The sequence below is a fragment of the Melospiza melodia genome, chromosome 1, assembly GCF_035770615.1.
Source record: "Melospiza melodia melodia isolate bMelMel2 chromosome 1, bMelMel2.pri, whole genome shotgun sequence".
NCBI lineage: Eukaryota > Metazoa > Chordata > Aves > Passeriformes > Passerellidae > Melospiza > Melospiza melodia.
Window position 1 is genome coordinate 36,658,588 of NC_086194.1, and position 27,986 is coordinate 36,686,573.

At 36.0% G+C, this 27,986-nt stretch overlaps 1 protein-coding gene across 8 annotated transcripts in view; it reads right to left on the reverse strand.

Moving 5' to 3' along the window:
- TBC1D5 (TBC1 domain family member 5) overlaps positions 1–27,986 on the reverse strand; it is a 317,794-nt gene that overhangs the window by 182,928 nt on the left and 106,880 nt on the right. For all 8 annotated transcript variants that reach the window (XM_063154185.1, XM_063154177.1, XM_063154169.1 and 5 more), the window contains one exon: positions 3,259–3,394. In XM_063154185.1, coding sequence (XP_063010255.1) covers positions 3,259–3,358 — 100 coding nt within the window. In that variant the 5' untranslated portion in view covers positions 3,359–3,394. The remainder of the gene's footprint in view (positions 1–3,258; positions 3,395–27,986) is intronic.

Here is a 27,986-nt window from a genome sequence, read left to right on the forward strand (position 1 = left end):
TAAAAAAGCATAAATGAGTGCATTTTTTGGCATTGTACCTTTTTTGTATCTTGAAAGAAAAATCAGACACAAGGAAAATAACACAGGCCAAATTCATCAACAGAAAAGGACAAAAATACTGTTTTAATGAATTTTAGAAAATGTTTTAAAGGGACAGAAAAAAGATGTTTACAGTTAAAGGCTTATTCAGAAGTTTTTAAACTTGCAAACAAGCACATTCTCATGGCTCATCATAACTTAAGATTCAAAGTTTATCAGTTATATAAAATCTGGAGAGCTACCAACACCCAGACCTTTCTCCAAATGACACTTACCTCATCTGTAATGATCTACTTTCATTTGTTCAGCTAGGTAACTGTCTCATGCCTAGCATCTGCAACATTAATCCTTGCAGCTGTTTCTAGTGAACCATGTCTTAATCTTCTCAGGCCACTTCTCCAAAATCTCAAGAATACTTTGAATTTTACATCTACTCTCCATTGTGTCAACAGTTCTGTCCCAAATAAACCACGTTTTCTATCTATTCCTTCGCTGAATTTTTAATAAAAGCACTGAGTACTACTAGACTCAACATATTTCTGGAATCCTATCCAATGTACCCTTTCAAGCTGACAGCAAATGAACAAAAAGTAGTCGACGCATGCAGTTTTCCAAGCAGCTATACTTAAGAGCAATCCGTGTATTTTTGAGATTTCTTTAATTTTATGAAAACTGTGAGAGAATTTCGTAACTCCAGCTGGACATGACATCTTCTGGTTCTCCATCAAGTTTTGGTATCAACTGCACATGCTAAAAATACAACACTTCATGCAGATTTACAAATCTGACTAGATCAGTAACTAAATATTTCTTTTCAGCACGCTTATTAGGGCTGTGCTTTTTTCCAATCACCCCATCTCAGTAAAAGCTTTTATCACTCTGCCTCTAAGGTTAGCATTCAGCCATGTTTAAAAAAGACAATTTAGATATACTGATATTCTACAATATTGCACAGAATGTCTCCAGTGGACCACCACTCCACCGTATTTCTGTGATTCATGATACAAAAAAATTAAGATAGAGATTTTCACCAAGTTGATTCTGTATCACCCCTGAAATTGAGGCTGCATTGAAAAACCTTGTCTTGAAATACTTTTGTGAAGACAACAACGGACAGACTGCATGGACAGGAACAACTGTATACTTTGATGCCTAAAGAGCTAACACCAACCATACACATACTTTATTTAAAATGAAGCATTAAAACTTCGAAGATCTATTCTGGATATATAAAGTTTCAAATTAAAATGCACTATGTGTTTCACAGCAAAAAAAGCTATGAAGATGAAATGGATGCTTTATATAAAATATTTACATAGATAGAACATAAGAAATGTACCATAGTTGGTAACCTTTATGACTTGGGGAACCATGTATTTACATATCTTTATCCTCACATGTGCGTATGTGTGTGTTGTGTATATATTTTTAACAGTTGACAGCTGTTTTAGAGCATACAGAGATGCCAAGCTGAATGAGGGTCTTGATTACTTCAAGATTAGCTATCTAAAGTTTCTATTCATTTTAAGTGTTGTTAGTGCGAAGAGTCATTAGTCACTTCCTTGTCTCATAGAACATCAGCATACATTTACATTGTTAATGAACATTTGGGGTAAATGAATTAATGGCACTTTTAAACATCAATTCAATCCTAATAACTTTGTATGTCATAGAAATGTTAAGGTTGGGATAAAAATGAGAAACCTTTTCAGTCAAGGTAACTAATCGCTTCTGGGCACAATAAAGGGTAAAATTAACTTACAGTGTTTTTTTAACAGGGTGAAAATTTTGCTTTTTCTTGAAACAGAGTTGAAAGAATTATCAATTTTTTTTTTAAAGCAAACAGCAATTGGAAGAAAATGTTTATCTTTTTCTTGACTGGGGTAGACTAGAAGCAAGCTATTTGTCCTCTTGAAAATGGTTATTATTTTAGGTTATTGAAAAAAAGATTATTTTCAAGTTTCTAAAATATGTACAAAAATGCATTCGCTTTATCAGGCTAAAATGGCTTCGTATCGTTAAGATGTCAAATATGATAGAAAAGAAACACTGCCTAGAAAAGCTATTCCATTTATTCGTCAGGTTTTAAAATATTGTCTCCATGACGTACACTGTCATTTTTAAACATTGAAGAAGCTTTGTAAACCAATAAAGAAAGAGTGAAAAAATTAACTCAAAGGGACAATGAAGTTTTACCAATATATTTGGAAGCAAACCATCAGCTTCTTCTTAACAGAAGTAATAAACCTGACTGAGCACAACTGGACAGAGCTTTTTAATAAGCACTAGTAAACAGAGGATTTATAAACAGATACACCCACATAAACTAGTTGATCTGGGTAGGGACTTAGAAAATGTGACAAAGTTGTTTCAACTCTGTAATTTAAAATAAATTTTTTATTTTGCCCTCCTGGTACATGTGTTCAATGACTGGAAAATTACAGGTAGTTAAGGTGCCACTGTGTATAACTGAGTACTTGAGGAATGTTTTCATGACAAGGACGAGCTTTCTCATTAAGCTTATCACTTTCTTCTAACCAACTACCCTGTCACTACTAGCAAATAAGTAGAAAAGATGAGCAAAACAGACAGGCATTGCATTATCCAAGCAGTTTGTTCTCATTGTTCATTAGGGTCTTCCAAATACTGCATTTAACTAATTTGCTTCAGGTTACGTAGTAATTTCTATCTTTGGAGCCTATTCATTCTATCTCAGCTTTGAGATTTTTTTCAAATAAGAACATAGGGGCTGAGTCAAACAAAAATCAGACTTTGTATTTGCATAATTTTGTCCAAAATAATATACTGACCTTAACTGCAGAACCAAATAAGTCAAAAAAAAAAAGGAAAAAAAAGGAAAAAAAAACCCAAACAAAAAAGATCCTTAAACCGAAGCAGTGTAAGAGTCCATGCTTGAGAAAGTAACATAAAGTCATGCTCCATTTCAATATTCTTATGCTGAAGTCAGTGTTTGGTTTATGATTAAAAAAGGATGACAGCACATTAAACATTTGGCTAATGCTTCTGTCTGTAATTGAAAGTTGACTTTTCGTGGTTTTCATTAGTGTCAGAGTGTTCCTCACATACTCTGTGAAATGTTCTTTAAGTTGCCCTGTTCAACTTCATTGAGTGAATTAAACGAATTATGACAGGTACAGTTATTATGACACACTTATATAAGGTATAAACTCAAAAAAAAGTACAGAAATACAAACTCACCTTCCCCTGGCTTGTTCAAAAAACTCTGCAAGGGATCAATGCCTATCTCTTGTTCCTCTGTTTGCAAAGGGTGACTGGTTTCAGACACAGAATGATACATACTGGCAGTAGTAAATCCCAACTAATGAGTATTTATCTGGAAGAAAAAAAACAGAGAAACAAACACTTAGTATTCCTTTAACTATTTTTCAATCACACGAGTCAGCAACAAAAGTACTTAAAATCTCCCCTTATTTTCCAGTCACATCATCACCATTAGCTGCCTAATTAGCAGAACAATAGTGTTTCCATTTGAACGTTGTAAATGTATTATATGGAGTCCAAAAGAACTGTTATAGTTCCTACAAATATCACACTGCAAGTAAAAGTTCAAGTGTGGTTTTGAAGACTGTAAAACAGGGCAAGAGCTTCTTTCCATCCTTCTTCTAGTTTTCCCTACTCATCTTTTAGTCTGATTCCAAGGAGAACTGATGCTAGTTCTTGGGCATGATGAAGATTATGCAGCAAAATTGAGGAAAGACCATCATCATCACTCTTCTGGACCCAAGACTGTTCACCCCAGAAATCTTCCTTTTAACCACTTCTTTTTCAGAAATCATAGGTCAAGCATAACAGCAACAGACACACAAAAAGAGAATGGATTAATACTGACTAGCATGATAGATGAATTTGGTTTTATCAAGATTTATATTAACTTTTGTCTTGGTTCTGGCAAGAATAGGTTTTGCAGTCGCCAGGAGGTGGCATGGCCAGGGCCCAGAGGTTTTTCTGTACCGTGTCATGTCACTACCAGGGCAGGGAGAAGGGAGTCTTTTCTGGGAAGAAGGTTTTTTTTTCTGGTCAAGTAGGAATGGCAGAGGTTGGGTAATGCTGCTCTCATCTGGAGGGAGTGTTGTCAGGGTTTCCACAGTGAGCAAGAATGTTTCTTTTCTTGTCTTGTCATCAGTTTCTTTCTTTTCTTGTTGTTAGCATCATTGCTGTTACTGTTCATTTTTCTTACCTCATCACTGTTTCCAGTAAATTGTTCTCATCTCAACCTGTGATCTGTACCTTTTGTTCCTCCAGTTCTCCTCTCCATCCCAGTGCAGGGAGGAGGGAGGGAAGGAAGGAATCAGCAAGTGAGCTGTGTGTGCCATGTAATGGTTTCAGTGGGAAAACTTAACTGGAAAACACCATTCCTAAACCAGGATGGCCTTCTAGAAAGATGATGTTAAGGAAGCATTTTAAGAAACGTAATCGACAAAGACATCTTCCAAAAATGAAGGCCAAAAGGGAAGTAATGGCAGAACTAAAACTTTAGGAAGTAGGTGATGCAGATTCATCATCACAGGCTCCTGAATGGCACTCACATCACTATCAAGCAACTGAATGAGAACTATGTTAGAAGTTCATTTGAGGAGTGCTGGAAGCTAATACAGGCTGCAACAAATTAGAGGATGCCAATAAGAGGGTGAAAAGCAGACGATGTTATGATCAGTGCATAAGAAAGAGAAATGACCTTTCCAGTGCATTAACAGTGCAAGAGTACATTTGTCAGGACTGCATTTTAGTCACTGTACAGCAATTTATTAACTCACAACACAAAAAAACCTAAGCCAGCTAAATAGGTCTGATTTGCCCAAGCACACTAAGTAGCTACCTACGACTGCCAGATGAGTTTTAAATATCACTTACTTTAACTGCTTTGTTTACAAGTATCATAACTTTCTAACCACAACAAAATTATATTTAGAAAAAATTATAAAAAGAGATATGAGAAGAGGTATGCATCTACACTTTCAGGACTGGCATATTAACAAATATGAAATCACTTCAATTATGCTTTTTCTTTGGTTCCTAGAAGGTATGGCACTGATCAGGTAGGCTTTTTACCTTCAGTTTACTGTCAATAAATGAAGGGGAACTGGAATCCTTAAGACTTTTTATGGTCTATACCTTCTTAATTTTACTATTAAGTTATGAGGAAAAAAACCCCAAACCCAAAAAATCCCAGGATAATTATCTAGTTGGGCCACTATTAGGCAATTACTTGAAACCAGTGCACCCAGGCTGTTTTCAAAAGCATGCTCTCTCAGCTGTATTCCCTGAGGGTTTATCCTCTATGTGCCCTGGCACTTGTGTTACCGTGGTGATGAAATGATCCCACCATCTCTCACTTCTGTTCAGCTAGTAGGGAACATCTGAAGGTCTTGGGAACAAGGAGCCAGTAACCGAGGGAAGGTAGGACTTACGCTTGAGCAGTGGTACACCTTTATGTCAAATTATTACAATCATCAAGTCATGAGACAAAACACACCACAAAACCACAGAATTGCCTTGAACCATTCTATATGAGGCCCAGCAAAATGTGCTGCGACTGTATGCACACCTCACGTGTTTCCTCTGTAATTTTAAAACTGCAACAATGAAAACTGCATGAATGGTATCCTGAAGAAAAATATTTACAAACTTGTTAGCCCATTAAATAACATTTACCTGTAGTCTTATGGCTGAAAAAAATATAAAGAGATGTTTATAAATACCTGATATTTTAAATAAATAAAAGAAAAAATAATTTATTTAAAGAAAGAAAACAAAACCCGCACCAACTTCACAGAAGTAATTTTTTTTCCTGCTGGAATTTTAGCTGCTGCTCTTGCTTCTTTTTCTATACAGCTGTAAATATCTTTTTCCTGATCAGTTGATTTTGTCTTCACTAAAATGACAAGCTTTTTCAGACTGTGCTGCTTAAGTTTAACTGTTTATTTTTATGTTCCTTCAGAGATTGCTACACAATTGGACCAAAGCAGAACCCTGAGTGTCTTTCAAACTGAGAACCAGGCACAAAATGACCTTACCAGCCATTATAGTTCTAGCAGCCACCACTTAATTAAGACACAGTATGTTTCAGACTTACACTGTCTTACATCCATAACATGGTATCAATTTAGCCCTAGTAAGTTTGCTCTTCTATGTCCTCTTCTGTATCCACCTTCTTTTTTTTTTAATACTCCCCAAATGCCATCCCTTTACAATCTATATGCACCATAATTTACTTTACAGACTGTTAGAGCAGCCTTAAACAGCTGAATAGATTTACTTTTGATATCTGCACAGTGATTTAATCGGTTATTTGTGTTTGTTTATGGATACATATGGTTAGAGTTAAAAAAAGTATCACTACCTATTAGTCTTCACTCCTTAGTCCAAGCAATTTTCTTCACAGTTTTATACTGAAGTTCTTTTCTACTCTTCTAACAAAGAGCAAAGGGAACTATTAAACAATTACAATTACACTTGGGATCTTTCTCTGAGACAGATTAATTCTTCACAGGTTTGTGGTTGATTTGTAATGGCCTATAACATATTGTTCATATTAAATAAGATACAATTTAAAACCATTCTCAGTGTGAAACAATAAAAATGTTATAAACCGCTGAAATTCAATTACTGGATTACAAGACTTGATTCTAGCTGGCCCTAACATCACAGTGAAAGCACCTATTTCTACTTTTTTTTTAACCTCCAAAGTTGAAAGGCTAAGGAACTCAAAACACCAGGCATGCTTCCCACTACTGGGAGTTCAACTATTCTGTAATATACACGAGAAAATAATTAGGACCATGTATGAAACATTTATCTAGTCAAGGTAATTAGCAGAAACATGAATCCACTCATGAGCCCAAGGAAAAGGTAGGCATAGACTCTTTGGCTATTGGCCCTAGGTAACAGGAGGAGCCCTCATGTGCCACCAAGGACAGTGCCACAGCTTTGCTCCTCGCTGACCACACATGGGCTGAATCCAGTCTGCCTTTCAGTGAAGGCAGCTTGTCAGCACATCTGTTCTCAACAGAGACCAAAAATCCCTCCAGAGACAGGCTTACAGACTCCAACACAGAACTCCACCAGATATTAAAAGGGTTCTGTGGAGGTACCTGCTTACAGCTCGTCATCTCCTCTCCCACCACTTCCTCCGTATTCCATGTGTGATGGAATACCGACTCGTTTTCATTAGGAAAAACTTAACTGATGTTTACTGACATTTACCTAACTAACAACCTCTTTCTATACAGCAGAGATAAACTACTTGCTGCATTAGATAGTCTGATTTAACATACCTGTTCTAACTCCTTTTTCTCACTGGGTAATTATTCTTAGTGAGTACTTAGTACTTACTTGGAAGTCGCTTGCTTCTTTTTTAGATGTGAGAAGGTTTATTCACCCAAGACCTTACAAATATTTTGCCTTCCCTATTAGCTACTCTAACACATTATGTGATTTCTACCACCTTCAGCCATAAAGCAGTCTTATATAATCGTGCCTTCACTAGCATTGCCATTCTGCCTGTATACAAACTTGTGAGTTTAGAATGCTTAAAAAAAATTACATTTAAAACATTCAAAACCAAAAACCACTTCTTCTCCAGACTGTCAGTGGCATCAGCCTCAATTCAGCCCCACTTCATCTTCCACTAATATGTATAAGTCACACCTAACTAGACAGAGATAACAAGGCAAAGATAAAAGTCTAATTGAGATATGTTTCTATCATTAGCTGTACTGCCAGTGAAGCACCCATCACTTTTGGACTGGAGCTGGGTGAAACATTGCAAAAACATGTACACAGAGCTGTACAAGGCAGAAGACTCAGCTGCAATAAGATTATAATAAATGTTCATATAATAAAATGATTATAATTGATGTTCATAAAGAAGATGGAAAGTTCAAAATAAAAATAAAATTTGTTGCATTCTTTTAGCAGTGAGACTATTCACTACTACAAGCAGTAAGATTACCCTAATCTCAAAAATGTTGATAAATCAGTATTTCATAAACAAAACATAGCACAGTTCAACATGAATACTGTACTTTATTTCATGTCATAAGACATTCACTAATGTCTTCACTTGCCACAGATATTGAATAAAAGTTTTCAATATTCAAATAAGCAGTTTATGGATTAAAAGCATTGTTTCAGAAATGGTGACTAAATTAGTTCAATCTAAAAAAACTAAACGCACAAAAAGTGTTTCCCTTAATCATCACTGTTTTTACGGACCTTGAAAAATTATTTACTGAAAGCACAAAACACACCATAACATATCAAAATTAACATTTAAGAAGGGATGAGTATTCATACTGTTTGGGCAAAATTAGAAAATACAATCAGTTTCAGCAAGGATATTTTGAAGGTGTAACTGAGTAGGTGAGACAGAATTAGGCAAAGCTTGTACATTACCCATTTTTTCCTCTCTTCCCTTCCCCCCATGGTAAAATGTAAGGAGAGGAACTGCAGGCTTGGGGAGATAATCAGGATGAGGGCTGAAGAACTGTCCAATTTGCAGCATTTGCTCCACTCTTGCTCTCTGACATCCTCTTACTTATAAACAATCAAGGAACAGAGCAAAACATTTTATGCTTGAAGAAAGGAAAATGAGAACCCACTAAACTCTGAGGACGAAGCTGAAAAACATTGCTGAATCTTGGATACGCTAAAAATAAAAATCAGTTTCCATCAGTACCAGCAAAGCTACCTGAATATCACATTTCTGAAAACTACTGAAGCGTACCAAGGTATTTAAATAATACTTTGCATTCATTCTATTAGACTGCATCAACCACCTTCTCCAAATTATCTTTGGGCCTTTATTTCATGCCATATCCAAAGTTTACCATTTTAATTACTTAAATTGATGACAAGTAGAGGAAATACTTGTTTAGCTAAGTGATAAATTAGCTGCCCTGTGAAGTCAAATTGATTAAAACAACCTCACTTAAAGCAAGTGTCTGATGTGGTAATGGTCTTATGCATGTTTTGTTAAGTTTGACAGCATCATGTTATGAGGGTTCACAACTCTGCCCCTCATTTGTGGCTTATGAAGTAATCAAGCATGGTAGAACACTGAAGTGAGGATTTTCCAGAATGTGAAAACATTTTAAAGTAGGTAAGAAATTAAATATTAGAAGAATAAACATGTATCGTGTTTATTTAAAGCAAAGAAGCACAGATGTCTTCCAAATCATCTAGAAGCAGTCCTATATCATGGGTTTTCTTGCACTGGCCAAATTAAATTATTCCTCCTGAACCAAGAAATAAAAAAAAAAAAAAAAGAAAAAAAAGAAAAAAAAAAAAAAAAAAAAAAAAAGAAAAAGCATGCTAATTAGAGGGCTGAGTAGAAGACTGTCCTGAATATGAACTTTGGAAAATGAAATGAAGACATGAGGACCATTTGATCTGTTTCAAGCTGGATATTTTGCCAGGACACTCATTAATAGGTATTTTTGAAAAATCTGTTCTTACCTATAATATTCACTGCTTTCTTCTTTGCTCTAGGAGTGATTTTTACTTAGAGACCATCTATCTCACAGCACTGTGATCTTCTGCTCTCCATCACTTGAACTCTTTACTACCACCATCTCTATTTAAATACAGAAGATACTAGTCCCAGCGCCTCCAAGAGAAAAACCGCCAAAAAGCTCCACCAACCCAAACAACCCTCCCACACACACAGAGCAGCTTAAAACCAGCTAAGATTCCTACTCAGCCACTTCCACAGGTTGCCACCACCCACTGAAAATACATGCCTAGGGAAGAAGACTTACTAAGTCTGAAGAAAAGTGCACAATTTGACTAACTTTGGATAGGATAAAGCATGTCTGTCTTCTTTTATAAAATGTATCATTAAAATAGAATGATGCAAACATAAAAATTGGTCTGGCATGGTGGAGCGGATGAACATTAACATCAGCTGGGATCCAGAACAAAACAAACAAGATCATGCCACTGATGGACAGGTTAACAGCCAGTGAGTCTGACGGTCATGAAATGCAATTAATTTTGTCCCATTTAATAACATTTCCTGCATTTTAACTTCTGCCTGTCTGATCTCTAATACAAAAACAGAGTTACATTGGACTTTAAATAAGTTAATTAAGTATTAAAATCAATCATGTGAAAGTCTTAATATTTAATATTGTTAGATTGTATATCAAAGTGGTTTTATTATTTATTTACTCCAAACCTTTCCAGAATACTTCATGTGGCAACAGGGAGTCTGTATCTCACAAGATAAATGCATTTACAATGCCAAATAAATTATATATAAAAGCATTTGTCTTAATACATGTCATTCAATATTAAATATCACCCATTGGTACCACCCTGAAACCCTAATCCATTTTTACCAACCGCACATTTGTATTATTCAAATGTTGTCTATTAAACAGTTGTCTCAAGAGCCACAGTAAAGGAATACATACCTAAGAACAATTATCATAGGAGATTTGAAGCACTGTCTACAGTTTTAACCCTACAACTTTCATGTCTTACCAGTACTTAAACATGCAAAGAATAAATTCAGTAGTGAATTAAAATGTCAGGGATAGAAACAACACAAATAGCCTGGGACCATGACAATGTATTCTCTTGGTATTTCATATGATAGTTGGAAAAAAAACAGACAAAAACCTTTTTATTAAATAAAAACTTAAAATTCAGTTAATTTCAAAGATAGCTACACACTTGTTATAATCAGGAAACAAGTCCATGCATTTTCTGGTTTTCAGTTTTCTTAAGGTTATGTGATTTTGCAAGAAACATTAGTTTGACTAAGGAAGAAAAACTTGAATAATGCAGAGAGGATCAAAATCCTCATGTCATGTTTGCTACTAAGTTTTATAGCCACAGCCCCCTCTCATTCCAGTCAACAATTTTTCTCAAGATGTAATGCTCTGAACAGTGTAACCTGACATTTATGGCTAAACAACTTCTGTCTTCTGCACTGAAAATGGTGACAATGAAAGTATAAAGGGCATCAACCATCTTAAATACCTGATTCTATAGTTTTACGTTCAGTACAGTCTCACAAAAAAAAAAAAAAAAACAAACAAAAAAGACAAAATAGCCAGCCAAAGCAAGCCTCAATTTTGCAGTTTGAATTTCCAAAAAAACCAAAAAACCCCACAAATCCCACAGCCTTAACACAGAACTATAGCTATTCTTAATGAAAAACTATGTGACAGATCCACAGTGAGGCTGTTAAAAGAACACAACTTTTAACATAAATGTAGCCTGTGCCCTGAACATTCCTCCATCTACAAAAGCTGCGTTTAGCACCAGATGTGAAAATGTTATGTTCATGCATTTTCACATTTCCTCCTTTCAACTTAAGTCTCTAATAAAGGCTCCTCATAGTCAGAACAGTTGATAAAAATGAGGTGTCTGAGACGGTTAAGGCCTGAGCTGAAATATTGTATCCATCTTTAGTCAGATAGCACAGGAGAAGGACCAGTTGCTGCAGTCCAGAGAGAAGCAAGTAGACCTATTAAGAGCATAGAAAATATAACCTATGACATAAAAGTGAAAAAAACAATGTTTTGCCTTAGTGAAGGTGAAAGAGAAGAAGGATTAATACCATAAGAGTTCAAATCAACACATCATTTGACTGAAAATCTACTCCATTTTCTTAGAGTCACCTAGAGGTGGTAAAAACCCTATTCATATTAAAAAGATTCAAACAAACTCATTAAATGAAAGAAATACTTTGTTTTATTTTAGAATATAATTTATCTATCTGGTTACAAAACAGTTCAACATAATTTAAATTAAAGCTTTGTTCTTCCAAATATGGTTAGGTTTACTTCTGTTTATGGTATGCTTTAAGTATTTAAGAGTTTTACTTTCAGAAACACACAGGCACCATGCTATGCTACACACTTTATGTTTTAGTAATACAAATGTAACTCAAAGGGCCAAAGAATGTCAAGACTGAAAGAAATCATCAAAACAGTGAACTGGAAAAAATGGCAGCTTAGCCTGCAGCCTTACCCAAAATGATAGTAACTAACTTAGACACTAAAAGTGTATTCAATGAAGTAAGTTTCTGGAATATCACAGCTTTAAAGCAGTAAGCAATTAATCTTGGATTCAGCCTTTATTCTTTCACTATTTTTAGAAAACAGTTTCCTACAGGGGTTGACAGAATTTTTATAGAAACACCAGCATGGTTATGCACGCACAGAAGCATTTACATCAAATCTTTCTCTTCTAGTTTTCTCTTCTAGATATGCAGATGCTAAAGCAGCATGGTATCATGCTGAGGTATAAAGAAAGTTGGTGGAAACCTCATTTGCTAAAGAATATGAGAATTTCATAGGCACTTCAAAGGAGCAGAGAGAGGCAGAATTTGTTTCGTACCATACAATGAAGTTTCTATATAACATGAAGACCCACAACCCATGTTTGCCTATGTGATCCAATCCTGATGAGTGAATTCAAATCAGACTTACACAGGAAAACCTGAAATCTGATTCTGCTGCAGCGCAATGACTGCAGACAGCAAGGATTCTCCACTACTTCTGCCAACAGGAGTAGTAGTTACTTATGTGTAGAAGTCATCCTCAAAGGAAAAAAGGCTCAAAGTAGGGCTACTCCTGGTAAAAAACTATGCTGAATCTTCTTCCCTTGGTTGCTCCCTTTCATACCCAAGGGCTCATTCTGTGTAAGGCACAGTATTTCTCTCATGTACTGCCTGCTCACGTTGCTCCTCTTCAGTTTTGCCACACCAGCAGTAATAAAAGCAGGATGCAGAGGAGCCCCTCTAGAAGGGGGGCTACAATATTTTTGTACTACGGTTACTCATACCTAGGATGTAGTGAGTTTCAAACAGCAGTATCTAAATGAAAGGAAATTAAATACCTCAAGCAAAGGAAACCTCTTGGACTTGTAAACATATGCTATGGATGAAACCTGCTAACTTTGCATGAAGATATTATATCAAGATACCACTTCTGCTATGAGTAACATTTTACTCAGGGTTTTTGTGACAGGAACATATCACTGTATTCCATGCTACTGAAAAAGATGACAGGACAGGTTCCTCCTCTCACAGAAAGTTCACTCTGCTGCTCAATACATCCTGATGCACCACTTTTGTTTCTAGTAGTCAGGAACTCTTACTACTAATTCCTGCCAAGGTTCATAATATTATAAATGGTAGAAAATTATAGTGCAATAATGCTCCTTCTTTAATAATTTGATCTCTTAATACAGTGCTATCTGTTATAACTTATATTCCTCTCTCTTCCTACTCTCATATTTTTCAAATTTTTGAGCAGCTGGATGAAGTGTTGTCTGCTTTCCTGTACATGCTCATCAAACTCCCAAGGGAGTAAGTGGTCTTGCTGAAGTCTTCAGACACAGAGAAGCTAGGCTGATAAAACCCCTGTAGCATAATGATTTCTATAATGCACTGCTACTTAGAGGCATTTATTCCTCCTAAAAAATTTTCTGGGCAGTCCCTGCTGCTTGCCAGAGCATGTAAAACACAGGCACACAAGTCCCCAGTGCAAGCAGCATGGTACATCAAGCACACTGCCTGTGCCACCTCAAAACCTTAAACAGATAGATGAAGCTCTTAAACAGCAAGCAGGAAAGCAGTATTTTGCAAGGTTATATAGGAGCAGAAATCTGGCTATTAAAAAGGTATTTAATTTTGCAGAACTTTACCTTCAATTTATAGTAACAATAAGAATTCGTAAAATAAATTAATTCAGAATTACAGATAAAATACACTGTTAAAAGGGGGGAAATATGTGAGTTGCAATTAAAAGGGTTTCTTGGTTTGGCAGTAAATTTGTCACCAAGTACTCCTTTACCTTAAGTCCTGGGTTGATTTTGGTTTAGAAGCGGGTCAGCACATACTGCACAGCAAGAAACAAAAGCCTCATTTTGCAGGACATTGGTGAACAACACGTAAGTAGCAGAACAAGACCTTAGGTCTTCGTGACTAAGAAATCCATTGCCCTGAGATTTATATATACTCCTCTGCTCTGGGGAATGAGAGCAGAACAGCAGGCAGATTCTCTAAAGCTTTTTGATTTTTATTAGATAATACAATAGGTTGATGGCTCCTAAATAAGTTAAGCTTTGTTGAGTGCTCTCTCTAATTCAGCAACCACTGTGACATGACTGAATCTCCCAGTATTCTCTGAATACCAAGTTTTGTTGTATATAATCAGCAAAAAGAACTGGAATTCCCTCAAAACAGTAAATAGATTTGAAGAATTGTATTGGAACAACAGCTGTCATTATACCTCACAGAAAGCTGACAACAGATTTGAGGCTAAGCTTTTAAGCCCATTTTATTAAAAAAAATATAACTGATGTAAACAAGTTATGGTTAGAAACCTCCTTGATTAAATTTTTCTTGTTTTTAAAAAGCCTTTTCAGATAGTTTCCTTGTCTGCGCTAGACAGAGCAGTATGACTTTTTAAGAATATTTAAGGTAAATATCCCAATATCTGAATCATGAAAGCATTCTGAATCCTCCTGGAAAAAATAGCTGTTTTCCCATTCTTCTTTTCAAATATTTTTATTTTCTTTTTCTGTCCTTTTGACCAAATTTATTCGTTTCTGTCTTGCTCAACACACAGAAGACCATTTTGCAACAAGGCAGCTTTCAGATTTCTTTTTCCTGATATAGACTGTATGATCTCAACCCGGCCACAGCAAAAGCTTAGAAAAAAGGTTATTTTTGCTATGTTGTTGCATTTCTGCTAATAGTTGAGATAGAGAGGTGCCATAGTTGAGGCAGAGAAGTGACCTAACAGTGGCCAGGCTCAGGACCACTCAGCGCATTAAGAAGAATGGAATCAGAATTTTGAACTGCATCCAGAAGTAAATGGAAAGAAACCAAGCATATAGAATAGAGGTGTGATCTGTTCTCACTTTTCTTTCTTACTTAATAGCAAGGCTGTGCATCTTGGGGCACTTAAAATTAGTAGTTGCTTTTGAAATTCTGGTCATGTATTATTCATCTTTTTCTCCTAAAAGGAAAACAGAAGATGGCAGTAGCAGGTGTTCCTTGCTTCCTGATGGAAAAGGAGGAAAAACTTGACCAAGGGGATAGATCTTTCTTCAAAAGAGGGGTAGCAGACAAAGACTGCCTAGCTGAGATGACTATTCTGTCAAACACATATCACAATTCCACCTGTTGCCAAGAAGGCTTGAAGGCAGCAGATCCTCTGCCTACTCATCCAAACTCTTGTGTTTTGGAAGTTCCTGTTCTTTACTGGGGAAGAAAAAGGGAAATCCTGTTCTGTTTTAGCAGCCACACTTATGAGCAAACTACTGAATACAACAAATCTAGATAACTAATATTAACTATTCATCAGTTTTGGTTTAGAGGTTTTGACAGCATCTGATCAGAAATGAAAGTCAAAACACAAAGATAATTGAAATAAAATTATTTAGAAAGGCAGGAAATCACTCCTCTACTATGCCACTCCAAGTCAGCTTGCTTTCTCTCAAAGAACCCCTCATAAGACTCCCTTCACCCATTCAAAAAACCGAACACAAGTATTTTTAACATGAACATTTATTTCTAACAAATGCTTCTCGTATATCTGTATGAAGTTAGTCTGTTTGAAAGATTATATCCTTGCCTCTTTTAAATGCAAGGTTGACTCTGTATTCAGTGTAGCTCTCTCACTGCACTGACGCCAGAAACGCTAATGAAGAAAGAGGAGTCACCTTCCAAAGGTATATACACAGCCTGCCCTATAAAAGGTAACACAGGTGACAAAATAATATTTAAACTAAAACTGTTTGCATTCTCAAAGCCAGTAGGAATGACCATGAGAGATCTGCAGGAAGGAGCAAGATTTTCACTTTGTTGGGTTGTTTTTTTTCATGACTGAAATATGATTTGACCACTGAGCTCCCCAGTTCACAGATAAAACGCTTTAGACATTATCCACACCCTAACTCTACATGTTAAACTTTTAAACCTATTATTTCCAAGAAATGGCTACTTTCATGGATATACGCCATGCTGTCAAACCACTTCTTCTGATTCACAGGATTCATGATCTTTAAGAGAGCATCTGAAACATCTACACTGATTTTCCTTCCCACTTGCCTTGGTGTGACAGATGTGTGAAAACTTCTTAAACTTTAATACAGCAATTATTTAATTTCACATCAGTTTCCTGAATAAAAGGCACACACAGTCTGCAATAACCATCCCAGGACTTACTCCTGCATGTCACTCCTATACGACTGAAAATCAATTTACTCATTTTTATTCTAGTTTATATTTAGATAGTCCATCATGAAAGAGCCCAGAACTTTTAGCCTAACCCAGGTCCTCTTTATGCCATATGTGTATGCAATCTACTACATCAATCAAAACGACTCACAGTTCAGATGATGTGTACACAAATAAATGTACTTTACCTAGAGGTCAAAATGATTTCTGTAAGAGCACAGAATATTCTCTTGTTTTTAGCTACCTCCCACAACCATGAAGTATAAAAATTTAACAAGCTGCAAAATAACAAACTGAGCACCATACATCGAGTTTCTTTAGTGTCACGCTAGGAATGCTATAATTATAATCAAGAATACACTTCACTTTTAACTCTGTTTTTACTGTATCTTTCTACCTTGTGGCCTGTGGTGGCCTATGCCAGTTTTATAAAAAATATGGTTGGGGGGAGGAAAGGGTAAAAAAACCAAAAACCAACCCAACTTAAAAAAATCAATTCTGCTCCTCGGAGATCATATGTGCAGGAACTGAGGTGTGGATCTTGGCTTTTTAAGATAGTGCTTATATGTTTTGCCCTTACTCCTGTCTCAGCTTTTGCAACCACATAATATTGTCTGGGGTGATCACCATGACAGTAGATAAATTAGGATTTCACTACCATTAAGTATGAATTGTTTTTTAACAAGGCTACGAGTCAGCGTAGCTCTTAGTTGATGGAACTGAAAATCTTTCAAACCTGCAGTACAATACGTAGGATTTTAAAAAAGTGTTTTAGAAATGCTAAAAAATAAGACAGGCTGAAATGTATACATATCAATTCACTGGTTACATGAAGAGAAAGCTGCCACACAAACGCACTGAAAAAGGCAGAAATATTTGTCTAAACATGGTAGGAAAAACACATTGCTGAAATGTTGATGATCCACTTTTATGGTTATTTTTATCTGGACCACAAACTTCTTTCTTTCATAGACATTGAACAATATCACATCCAATGAGCACAGAAGTTTTCTAAAAAAGCCATGATTTATTCTTTGTTCAATTTGACTAAGAAAATAAACCTATACTGCAGAAATGAAAAAAGAATGGACATGTTATACACCTGACAATTCAATTAAATTACTGTCTCATATAAGCACGTGGAAAATAGTTTCTGAACTTGTCATGAGAAAGTGGAGAGGTTGAATCCTGGCTGCTCTAAAACTCTCATTCATTTGATCAGCTTGGACAGCCAACCTCAGTGCTCTGATGTCCATATGCAAGGGCCACTGCCCTAGGTTCATGGGGAGCCCTTACCCTGAGACATTTTAATTTTGTTTGCTCATCTAAGTCCCCTATGTAACTACTTCAGAAACCTTTTTGTATTTCAGTACTATGCATATTTCTGGTAGAGATTTGGGATTGTAATTTAAATATACTTTATGTTATTGTGACTCGTAGGTATTCAATTAGCAAAGGAGATAGCCACACTTGCCCACCTCACATTCACCTCTGGAAAATAATTTATATATACCAGTTGCTGTGTAATGACTTACTGAAATAAGCAAATAAAATATTCAAAGGGCCTTCACTGATTTTATGACAATGAAATCCATAGCTGTGATATTCCAAACAACCCTAATTTTTATTTTCTTAAGTGTATTCATGTACAGTGAAACAGAAAAGTATAATCTTACTTTCTTTCCAAGAAAACAGGATCTGAGTTGGAAGCCTAAATGTCAGCCCTGAGCATTATAAAATTATACAGAATAAGGAGGAAACAGGGCTGATAGTGCATATAAATATGACAGTGTATTAGGCTGCATTTAATTACCAGTTCAAACAACAACCTGATCTAACCTTTGACAAGTAAAATAAATGTTCTGAATAATTTAACCAAAGCAAACATTTGCTGTTAAATGCTGGCTAATTATAGTAAGAGTTGTACTGAGAGGGGGAAAAAACCCAAAAGAGATGGTAATTTATACACTTCTCCTGCAATTGCTACTGCAAAAGCTATTCCTTGAAACCCTTGAATTTTTTTTCCATGCGGGATAGCTATTAAGTATCTACTTCTGCAAAAAGAAAAATCTGTCTGTATTTAAAGGAAGAAGCAGCACAGGAAAATAAGAAATACTCCAAATACAGATAGCAAAGTAACATTAGTTTCAAGAATATCCATCTTTTCTGTGGGTGGCTTTGTGATATGAAAGGTCTGTGTTTGAAATGTCCAGTAGCACAATGAAAGATAAGAAAGGGTTGAATAATGATTAAGTCTTTTTCAAAGTGTCAGTGAAAAATCACACAAGAGCCTCATTATAGGATATGGGAGCACAGTTCAGTCATGACCACTGCCCACTGCACTTCTGAGAAGAGTAATAAAGAAATCTAAATTCTTTTTTTTACATAAATATGAGATCAGCAGTTAAATGACATAAATAAAACACAGAGATTCTTGAAAAACAACTCCACCCAAAACATGTAATGATGAAATAATTCCACCACTGTGACTTTTATTTATTACTATAGCCAGATATATTATCCCTGTGAAACACTGAGCTTGTTTCAAAAAGAACCTAAATATCTCAGAAAAACAAGCATTTAAAAGTCAGCATGCTTTGAATATCAGAGCATCAAAACCCAAGAAACAGAAACCAACAGAAAAAAAAAAGCATACATGCTTTCCAGTTGTAGGCTATTTATAAAGAAATTCATGGGTTTTGCTATCTTTGGGCCAGGAGTTTCACTTATTTATGTCATCTAAAGTTATCAGAAGCATCAGCTGTCTATCTCCATGCACAATAACTATGATTCAGAAGAATCAGAAGACCATGAAAATTTCACAGACAAGCAATGTATAGTAAACGAAAGAAGCCTATAAATCCCTAATCTTGAATATATATTAATATTTGAAGGCTTTATATAATCTGCAAAGTAAAAAGTGAAAACCATTAAAAATATTAAAACTGACTCTAAGTACGCTCCCCTCTTTTCCCAAAAGTAATTTGTGTGCAGATAAGTTCTGGCCACCAGTTTCTAAGAGAAACATATTATTTTAAAGTTACCTTTTATATTTTCATAAATATTTAAACTCTCCCTGAAATTTTAAATATGTTTATAGAGACACAGATGCTAACACTCTTAGCCTCTTACATTGAAAAAATATGAATCAAACTGTTTCTTGCACCCTGTAAGAGAAACAATTTTTAAAAGAAACAAATAATAAATTCTTTCAAAAAAATTACCAAAATTTGTTCACTTGATAATCAGTCAGGTGGAGTCATGAAATTGAAGTGCATTTTCCAGCTTACAGGGTAAAATGAGTATTAGATAATCGAGTTTGAAGGTCATTACTATTCTTGCTCTATAGTTCAGGACAAAGTCCTTAAGCAAAACAAAGTAGTAAAAGCTTGACAAGATCCATGCCTGACACTGGAGAAATCCAAGTACAGAAATAATTTTACACTGTGTCCACTGCTTCATGTCGAATGGACAGTGATATGCACTGTTTTTTCTTATGCTGAGGCATCCATAAAAACATACTCAGCTGTATTTGGACAGGACAAAAGGAAATCTGGGGCAGTCATTGGTAAATGCAATGAATCAACTCTTCACTGTTATTGCACTGCACATAAAACTCTGGCATTTAAGCACAAAACTGGAACAGACCTTCTCTGGAGTTGTTATATTTGTGCTCTGCACTTGAAATGTTACCAGGTCAGTAAGGTAAAGTTCACTAATAGGAGATATCTTTACCTTTCTGTGAATTAAAACGTAGTAAGAAATAAAAGTAGCCATTCAATACTAAAATTTTATCTTCTCAAAAATACTTATATTTTAGATAAAAAAATTAAAGCAACAAAACCATCCAGGTCATAGGTTGTGAGGGCTGATGGGAAGATAAAAGTACAGTAATTTATATTTAAATAATTAAATCTGATAAAAACACTGGTAGAGATGCTAGCGTACTAAAATGCTGATAGTTTAAAAAAACCTAAGAAAACTCTCTCTGACATAACTGCAAGGAATATACACTGTTACTGAATATCATTTTAGGTTTGGCCTGACATAGCAGGAGGTGCATCTGGAAGGGTGATTATAACAGAATAATTTGGTTACAGATGTACAGGTACTTCTGTGTAAACTCAGTAATACTTTACCCAGTATGGCACACCTTGGAGGACAATTCATCCAAGTCCAAAAAAAACATCTCCAACTAGATCACTAAAGGAGAAGAGAATTTCTTGATACTGAAACTATTCAAGCCTCTCCCCTGACTTTATGCACCTAATTTTAACACTGAAAACAAGAAGTAAAGACTGAGTTAGTCCTTCAGATCCATACTTTTGGGCAATAGGTTACAGAGAAATCAGAAATAGCAATAAAATAAAAAGTGGAATGGATTTCTGACCAACAGAAGGCATAGCAGAGCTATTACTGTCCAGTTCTTTTTGAACTACTCCAACATTTTACCCTGGTAGTCTGTTATTATAAGTAACAATTACTTTAGCCTGTACTGGAATTTTCCTGCATATTTCAGTTTGCATGCACTTGTAAGGTCTTCCTAAAGAGAATTCACTTTTGTGTAGAATGGCTTTATGATGTGGATTAGCTTCCACAAGGGATCTAAATTGACAATAATGAATTCATTTTATATAGTAAGCTAGACTTAAATGAGAAGTGAAAGGCCAGTGCCAACAGAGTTCAGTGATCAGCCACTGTTGTTCTCTCTATAATTCACTGGTTGCCTTTAATAATTACAGCATTGCCTTGATAATCTGTAGCTGAAGCACACTGGAAGGAAAGGAAGAGAGAATGCTTCTTGTGTTAATAGGAGAATTGATTTTTTTAAAAAATCTAAATGCAGACCCACATAAACTGCAAACAGAGTATTTATAACGAACATCTAAGAACACTGACACTGGTTTAAACTAAAATTAATTTATATCACTCAAATCCGGAAAAACATAATTTCAAGCCTTGATCTTATTAGGATACTTAATGTAATCTTATTAGGATGTGAGCTTCTATATATCAAAGTGATTTATACATTGCAAATATATTTTAAAGAGCTCCAATAAACAATAGTGAACAATTCACCACTGATCTCCAAACCTAGTTTCACAGGGGCAGATTATTGGATCCGCAGCTAATACAGCAGTGGAGGAGGCAATGCCTTCACACAGACGATACTGCTGCTCTACAGAGCCGGCTGTCACATGAGTGCTAACTAAGTTTCCAGGACTTTCTCATCTCTTAACTGCCTGAGATTTAGCACTGAGCAGCATGCTTTCCAAAAGGACAGAGTACCTACAGCTTCAGCGGAAGCAAATGAGGATCATAGATGCTTAAAATTTCAGAAAATCAGGCCTGGTGCCATATACAAGGAAAACGCTGCCAGAAATGTCACTCACAGAATCCATGCCTGCCACTCCACAGGGATTCATATATGCTTAATGATGGCTAGCAAGTACAGAGAGCAGACCTAGCTAAGGAAAAACAACAGAAAACCAGGCAGCAGGCAAGCGATGAGCACTCTGTCTGCACTTGTATCCCCACTGGCAAAGTAAAAGTAAAATGGTTAAGAAACCGGTAAGACTGATGCCAAAATCTAAAATGTTTCTAAGGACTGCAGCAGACCTCAAGAGACAGTTTTTTAATTTCATTTGAAACAGTTTCAATACTTCAACATTAATGTATGCACATATATATTAATGAAGCAGACATGTTAATCCCCCCGATGTCGATGTCTGTGAAGCATCTTAGCTCTTCCTTCCTTCAGCAGCAGCCGTGTGTAAGTAACATACTGTGGCAACATATGAATAGTTCATAGCTCCAGCAACAAATGAATGAATGAACGGTGACCTAAACACAAGCAGCCATTAAGGTTTCTGTTTCTTTACCCATCAGCTATTGCATATACTCCCGGCAAACAAGTGTGTTTTTCTGACATGCACACTTGTCTGTTAATAAGTTAAAGAACTATTTCAGTCAAGAATCTTTATGTTTTTCCCCTACACGCTTCGTTTCTTGCTACATGCATTGGAGTTTTACTCTATTAGAGATGCTCATGACAAGCCAAAGGAATGGAGGTGATGCTGCCAGGAACTAAGGTAAAGGATGCTACAGGGCTCTGCAGGAGCAGTAAGGGTCTGCCATTGCTTCCCTGCACTTGGAAAGCTTACACACAAGCTCTGTGAAAAGCACCACGAGAGCTTCCAGTTAGCAGCACTCCTGTTTGATTTTAGTGTGCACTTACATATCCCATGCAAGACTTTAATGTACTAAACAAACTACAAGGCAAGATAAAAAGAATTCTAACATTTTCATGGCATCAAGTATGAAATAATTCCAAGGTGGTAGAGGTTTTTCCCTTTTCTTTTTTTCTTTTTTTTCTGAGGAGTGTGTGTTGTTATTTAGTTGATTAACTAAATAACAACACACCCTTTTTGGTTTTGTTTTTTGGGTTTTTTCCTATTTTGACTTGGATTATTTTATGCTTAATACAAGAAGAAAAGAAGACCAAAAACCCCACACGAAGAGCATACCTGTCTTTTTCAAGGTTCAGCTCAAAATAACTCTAGTAATAACCTAGTGCATATTATCAATACAGTGGGTTCAGAGATAAATTACACTATATTTAACACCCATGCAACTAAATTCCAGTTGCAGAATCTCCAGCAGGCATCATCTATAAGGACAAACACTGGCCTTTAAGGGACCAGCAGATAAAATTATAAGTGAAAGTAGTTCACAAAAATACTTTTCCAATTTTAAATTGAATGACTGACATAAATTTACCCATCAATGGAAACTCCACAAAAATCCATTTTTCAAATCTTTTATCTCAGTTAAAAACTGGAATCCATTTTTCCTGTTATCTAAAATATATGGTTCAAAATTCTCAGCCCCTGCAAGTCTTGCAAAAAATAATCTCTGCAAAAATAAGCTCAATGAATTCAGACAACCTAGGCCAACGAAAAGAAACAGATCCTGTGAAATGTTAGTCCATTAAATGAGCACTACTCTGATGGATTTATCTTTGTAGAAAGTAGAGAAACACAGAAGGAACACTATCTGCTTGTGATAAACAGATTTTTTTTTTCTTTTCTATATTATGCTTCTTATATACAACTATGGAGTTTTATTTTGTTCCTTTTCAATCAAATAATTAATTTGAATAGTTGGTCAAAGGAACTAAAAGTCTCCTGAGTGCAAAGTGGATGACCGGCTCCTTTATTCTTGAAGGTTGCATCAGGCTGCCTTATAATTTTTAAAGCCAAAATTTCTAGGGAATCTGCATTCAATAACTAATGCTTAAAACTTTAATTCTTGAACAGTGTGTGTGTGTGTGTGTGTGTGTGTCCTAATAATTCAATACTGAGATTACCTCTTCCCCTTCCACCATCAACCCTGAACCATATATCAAGTATGTAATTTTTTTTTTAAAAAGCACTTCAGTTTACATGATCCCAGTTTTCTCCAGCTCTCTCACTATGTTCTTAGACTGACAAGGTATAACTTTTAAAACTTCTTCTTGCTCCCATTCTTTAAGTAGTCAGAAATATGCATGCATGTGGGTATGAGGTGTGTTAATGCAACATATATATTACTATATAGGTAAAATACTACCTTTGCTGGATAAATGATGCTACTCCTGTTACTACAAGATAATTTCAACATAAGTGACCAAGAAAAGAAGAGGTTGTAAGATATTATCTGTTAGAACATAATGTCTTTCACAAATGAAGAAAATAATTACCAGAAACCACCTGTTATGAACAATAATTTCATTTTCCTGAACTGAAGCCCTACAGCATTCAGCTGACTGAAAAGTAAAATGGCTTACAAAAAAGTAACATGGGTGAAAACAGAGTTTGTTCTCAGGGTCAGTGGCAAACGTATACAAAACGGTAAAATGAAAACTTAATTTTGAAATGTAGGTGACACAGATCTGTCTGAGATGAAAGGTATGCTGGGCAAAGAAAAGGTTAGCTGATCAGATTGACACAACCAGAAAGATTTGGAAACTGCGGATTCCGCAGCTCCCTACTGCCTTACCCAAAGCACGGGGAGGGATTATAGTTATGTAGGAAGAAATTTGGAGAAGTCCTGGACACAGTGTGAATTAATCTAAAGCCATAATAGAAGGTGGACTTCTCCACTGTGTGTAATTCATTTTCTAGATGCTTGGAACCAAACTTCCAGTTTTGCTGCAGATTTACAAGGCCTTAAGTCAGCCTTAGACTCCCTCCCTCTCCTCTCTTTTCTTTCTCCTCCCTAAATACTAATTTCACCTTTATTCTTGAAAATTATTTACATTACAAATTAAAACTAATGTGTCTGAGATTATACGAAAGCCACCAATTCAAATTTTAACTGTCACGAATAATGATCTATTTTGGAATCTTCTCATTTTACGACTACCTTGTATATATTCATATATTTCTTTTCAACCAGAGGTAAGAGGTTGCATGGACATTGACAGACTATTGAAGGTGAAGAGGTTCTTTCATGATAAGCCAACATAGCCCTAGGCCAATTTTGGGCATTATTTGGCAAGCATTAATGTATTGGGAAAGCAATTTTTCAAGGTTCAAATGCACAAAGTGCAGTGTGCATTATACAGCTATTAAAAAGTAGCATTAACATAAGACTGAATACATCTTGTCCATGTAATTATCTACTCAATTCAATATGTCCACAGAACATTTACACACCACTAAAAATATACAAATATATAAACTCCAGTAAGAAAAATCTCTACTGTACCACTCTCTTGGGTAGGTTATGCTCCCCATTCTTTCTTGGAACCACATCCAGGAGTATTATTCAAAAACACAACTAATCAAGCTTGGGACTCCTACATTAGTATCTACAAAAATTATGAAAAAGCGATCAGAAATTTCATGGGCAGTACATATACCTATTAATATGATCTGTTTTATTAGGTCCCAGTGAAAACATCTTATTAGTTCAACAATTAAATGATTCAGAAACCATTCACACTATTTTTGCCTTTTAGCAGTTCCAATCAGTAGCACATCTAGGTGTAATCAACAGCAGCAGGGGGCTTTAGGAAGCAAAACAAAACAAAAACAGTAGGGATCTTTACTAGTTTACAGTAATTTGTACAAGGAGATGTTAAATGTTACTGCAAGTTAGCCCAATATATGGGAAAGCTACAGGAAAATTCCCGAATATGTACAACTACTGCTTCAACACAACAATATCAATATAATAGGCTTTTTTTTAAAAATTGAGTTTTTAAAGTTTACAGAATTTCCTTTCAGATCTAGAACTTCTTTATCTCTTTTTTGTCCCCTCCATTTTACAACTTCTGTAACAAGATCAATATTTGGGTTACCATGTATTCAGAATACATGGATGTCACCCCTTAAATTTGTGAGTGGGCTGCACGAGTGATATAAAGTCCCTTTTCTGTAGGAGTTGAGCACATGGTCTAAACAGCACTTTTAGCCCCTGCTATGCATGGTAGCGAAACTATATTTCCCATATGTTAGTGCTGACAGGCTGACTGATATAAATTCAACTCAAAGAAACTTACATACAAGTTATTTTTATGCTTTTTAATCCTTTTCCTCTATTAACAGTGTCCCAGATATAAGAGAAGAATACATTAAAGAGAAATTGATAAGTGGTGCAATAATTTATGCACCCTTTGAGTGCTAGGACATCTGCATAAAACGAGGCCATCGCCTTTTTGATGTCAAGGATCTTGGGATAGTTCCAAATTGTAAGTATTTAAATCCTAAGCTCTTAAATTCCCATTGATTTTTATCACAAGCGTGAAGAGATAAGCATGCATCTATCTTTTTGAATCTGCCCTTGTTAACATCTCTGAAAAAAATGTATCTAGCCACAGCCACGCAGCACTCCTAAAGGACAAACAGGGAACATCTTACAGTGAAAGCCCACGTTGCCACATCTGTAACATTCCTCCTAATTCAAAGCAACTTTGCATAGAAAGAACAATTGCACTTTTGGACTGAGGCACAGGCAGAGACACAGCAATGACACACCCTCACCATCCCATTTCCTCTGCAGAAGCAGAGAAGTTCCGATATTCCCCTTTTTGCCCCCTCCATTTTACATTTTCTGTAAGAAAGAAGAACAATGTTTGTGCTAACATATATTCAGAATCTTCTCTATCAGGCACTCTATGGGATGCTTTCGTTGTGGCCAGGTAAAGACACATGAAATTTAAAGTTCGTTGCAGATGACTGTCTCAATGACCACAAAAAGAGCATCAGAAAGCCTTACACTTGCTTGTGCCTCTTGAAGAGCAGAAGGTCAAAATTATAAACATAATCAGATTAAATACTTACCATATGGATAACTGTATTCTTTTCAACATTGTAATACACTTTGCAGCCAAGCCTACAGCTCTAGCACACAGCTTTACCAGAAATATAAGAGCAGAACATGCTGGGGTCAAGCCACGATGAAAAAGCACCAAGTGGAATCCCTGCCATACTTTTGCAGAGTACACTAATTCTCTCCCAGAAGCTGCCAGCAGGGGATAAAATATCTCCCACCTGTCCTCAAAAGAGGATATTTTCCAAAGAAACTATATAATTTACTGAAAAGGCACCTGCTGAACCAGATAAGAGGCTGTTATAGAAGTGCAGTAAATTCTGGGATCAAAATGCAACTTCTTCCACGGGTGAAAAGAGTAGCGGCCGTAGAGAGGTGAAGAGAGGGACATTTCACCAAATGCTAGAGAAGAACGGGGAACTGTCAGGGACTGGTGGCACAGCTTGCTACTGTTGCTGCTCACTGGTGATAAATTCAGGTGAGGTAAAACAATGGGAGGTAAATAGCCTCACTAACTCAATTCTTCACCTTGCTATCTCCCAGACTATCTGGTTCAAAGCTCCTCAGAGGAGCTTTTAAGGGAAAGACTTCAGACACATATATTAAAAATAGTGAGCTTGACCATTATCAATAAAATAATTTAATGTAAGAAAAGTTTAAATGTAGTTAAAGCTAAAGAAAAGATTCAAAGCTAGGCCACAGATGCTCCATCATAACCAGGCCACAGATGCACCATTATAACCAGCTAACAAAATGAATAATCTGCCAAACATATAAAAAAAAAGCATCATATTTATTTTTAATTAATTGCTTTCCAACACAAAAAGTTCCTACCTTTGCATAAACTCTACAATTAATCAAATAACGAAATGTTAGAACCTTGCTGTCAAAATTGACATAAAATTCATAGTATCTCCTCCACTATCTCACCTGAGTGGTTTGGACTTCCAAACCTGAACATATTCTCCTGTAACACACATATAGCTACACTGTTCCAAAACTAAGATCTTTAAAACATTTCCAAAACCATGAGCACCAGTGATGAGAATTTTTCCCCATCTCTGTAACCTTCAGTTTACTGACTTTGCATGCTACATACTTCCTCTCACAGTGCACAGAGGGCTCCAGCCTCTCCTAAACACTATCGGGACCGTTTGATGTACACCTGAATTACCAATATCTTTGCCCCAGTTCTTCTCCAGATCCTCAAGTCAAAGTTCATTCCCGTGAATGAATTTAGCCTGACGGTTTCTAACACTGTACTTTCAGTTTGAAAATTGCTGAAGGCAACAGCTGTTATTCACCATCAAGTCTGCAGTGTCACCTGTGGAAAAGCAATCAGCTGAGTAACAAAAGTGTTCACAGTTTTGGCACCAGGGATGAG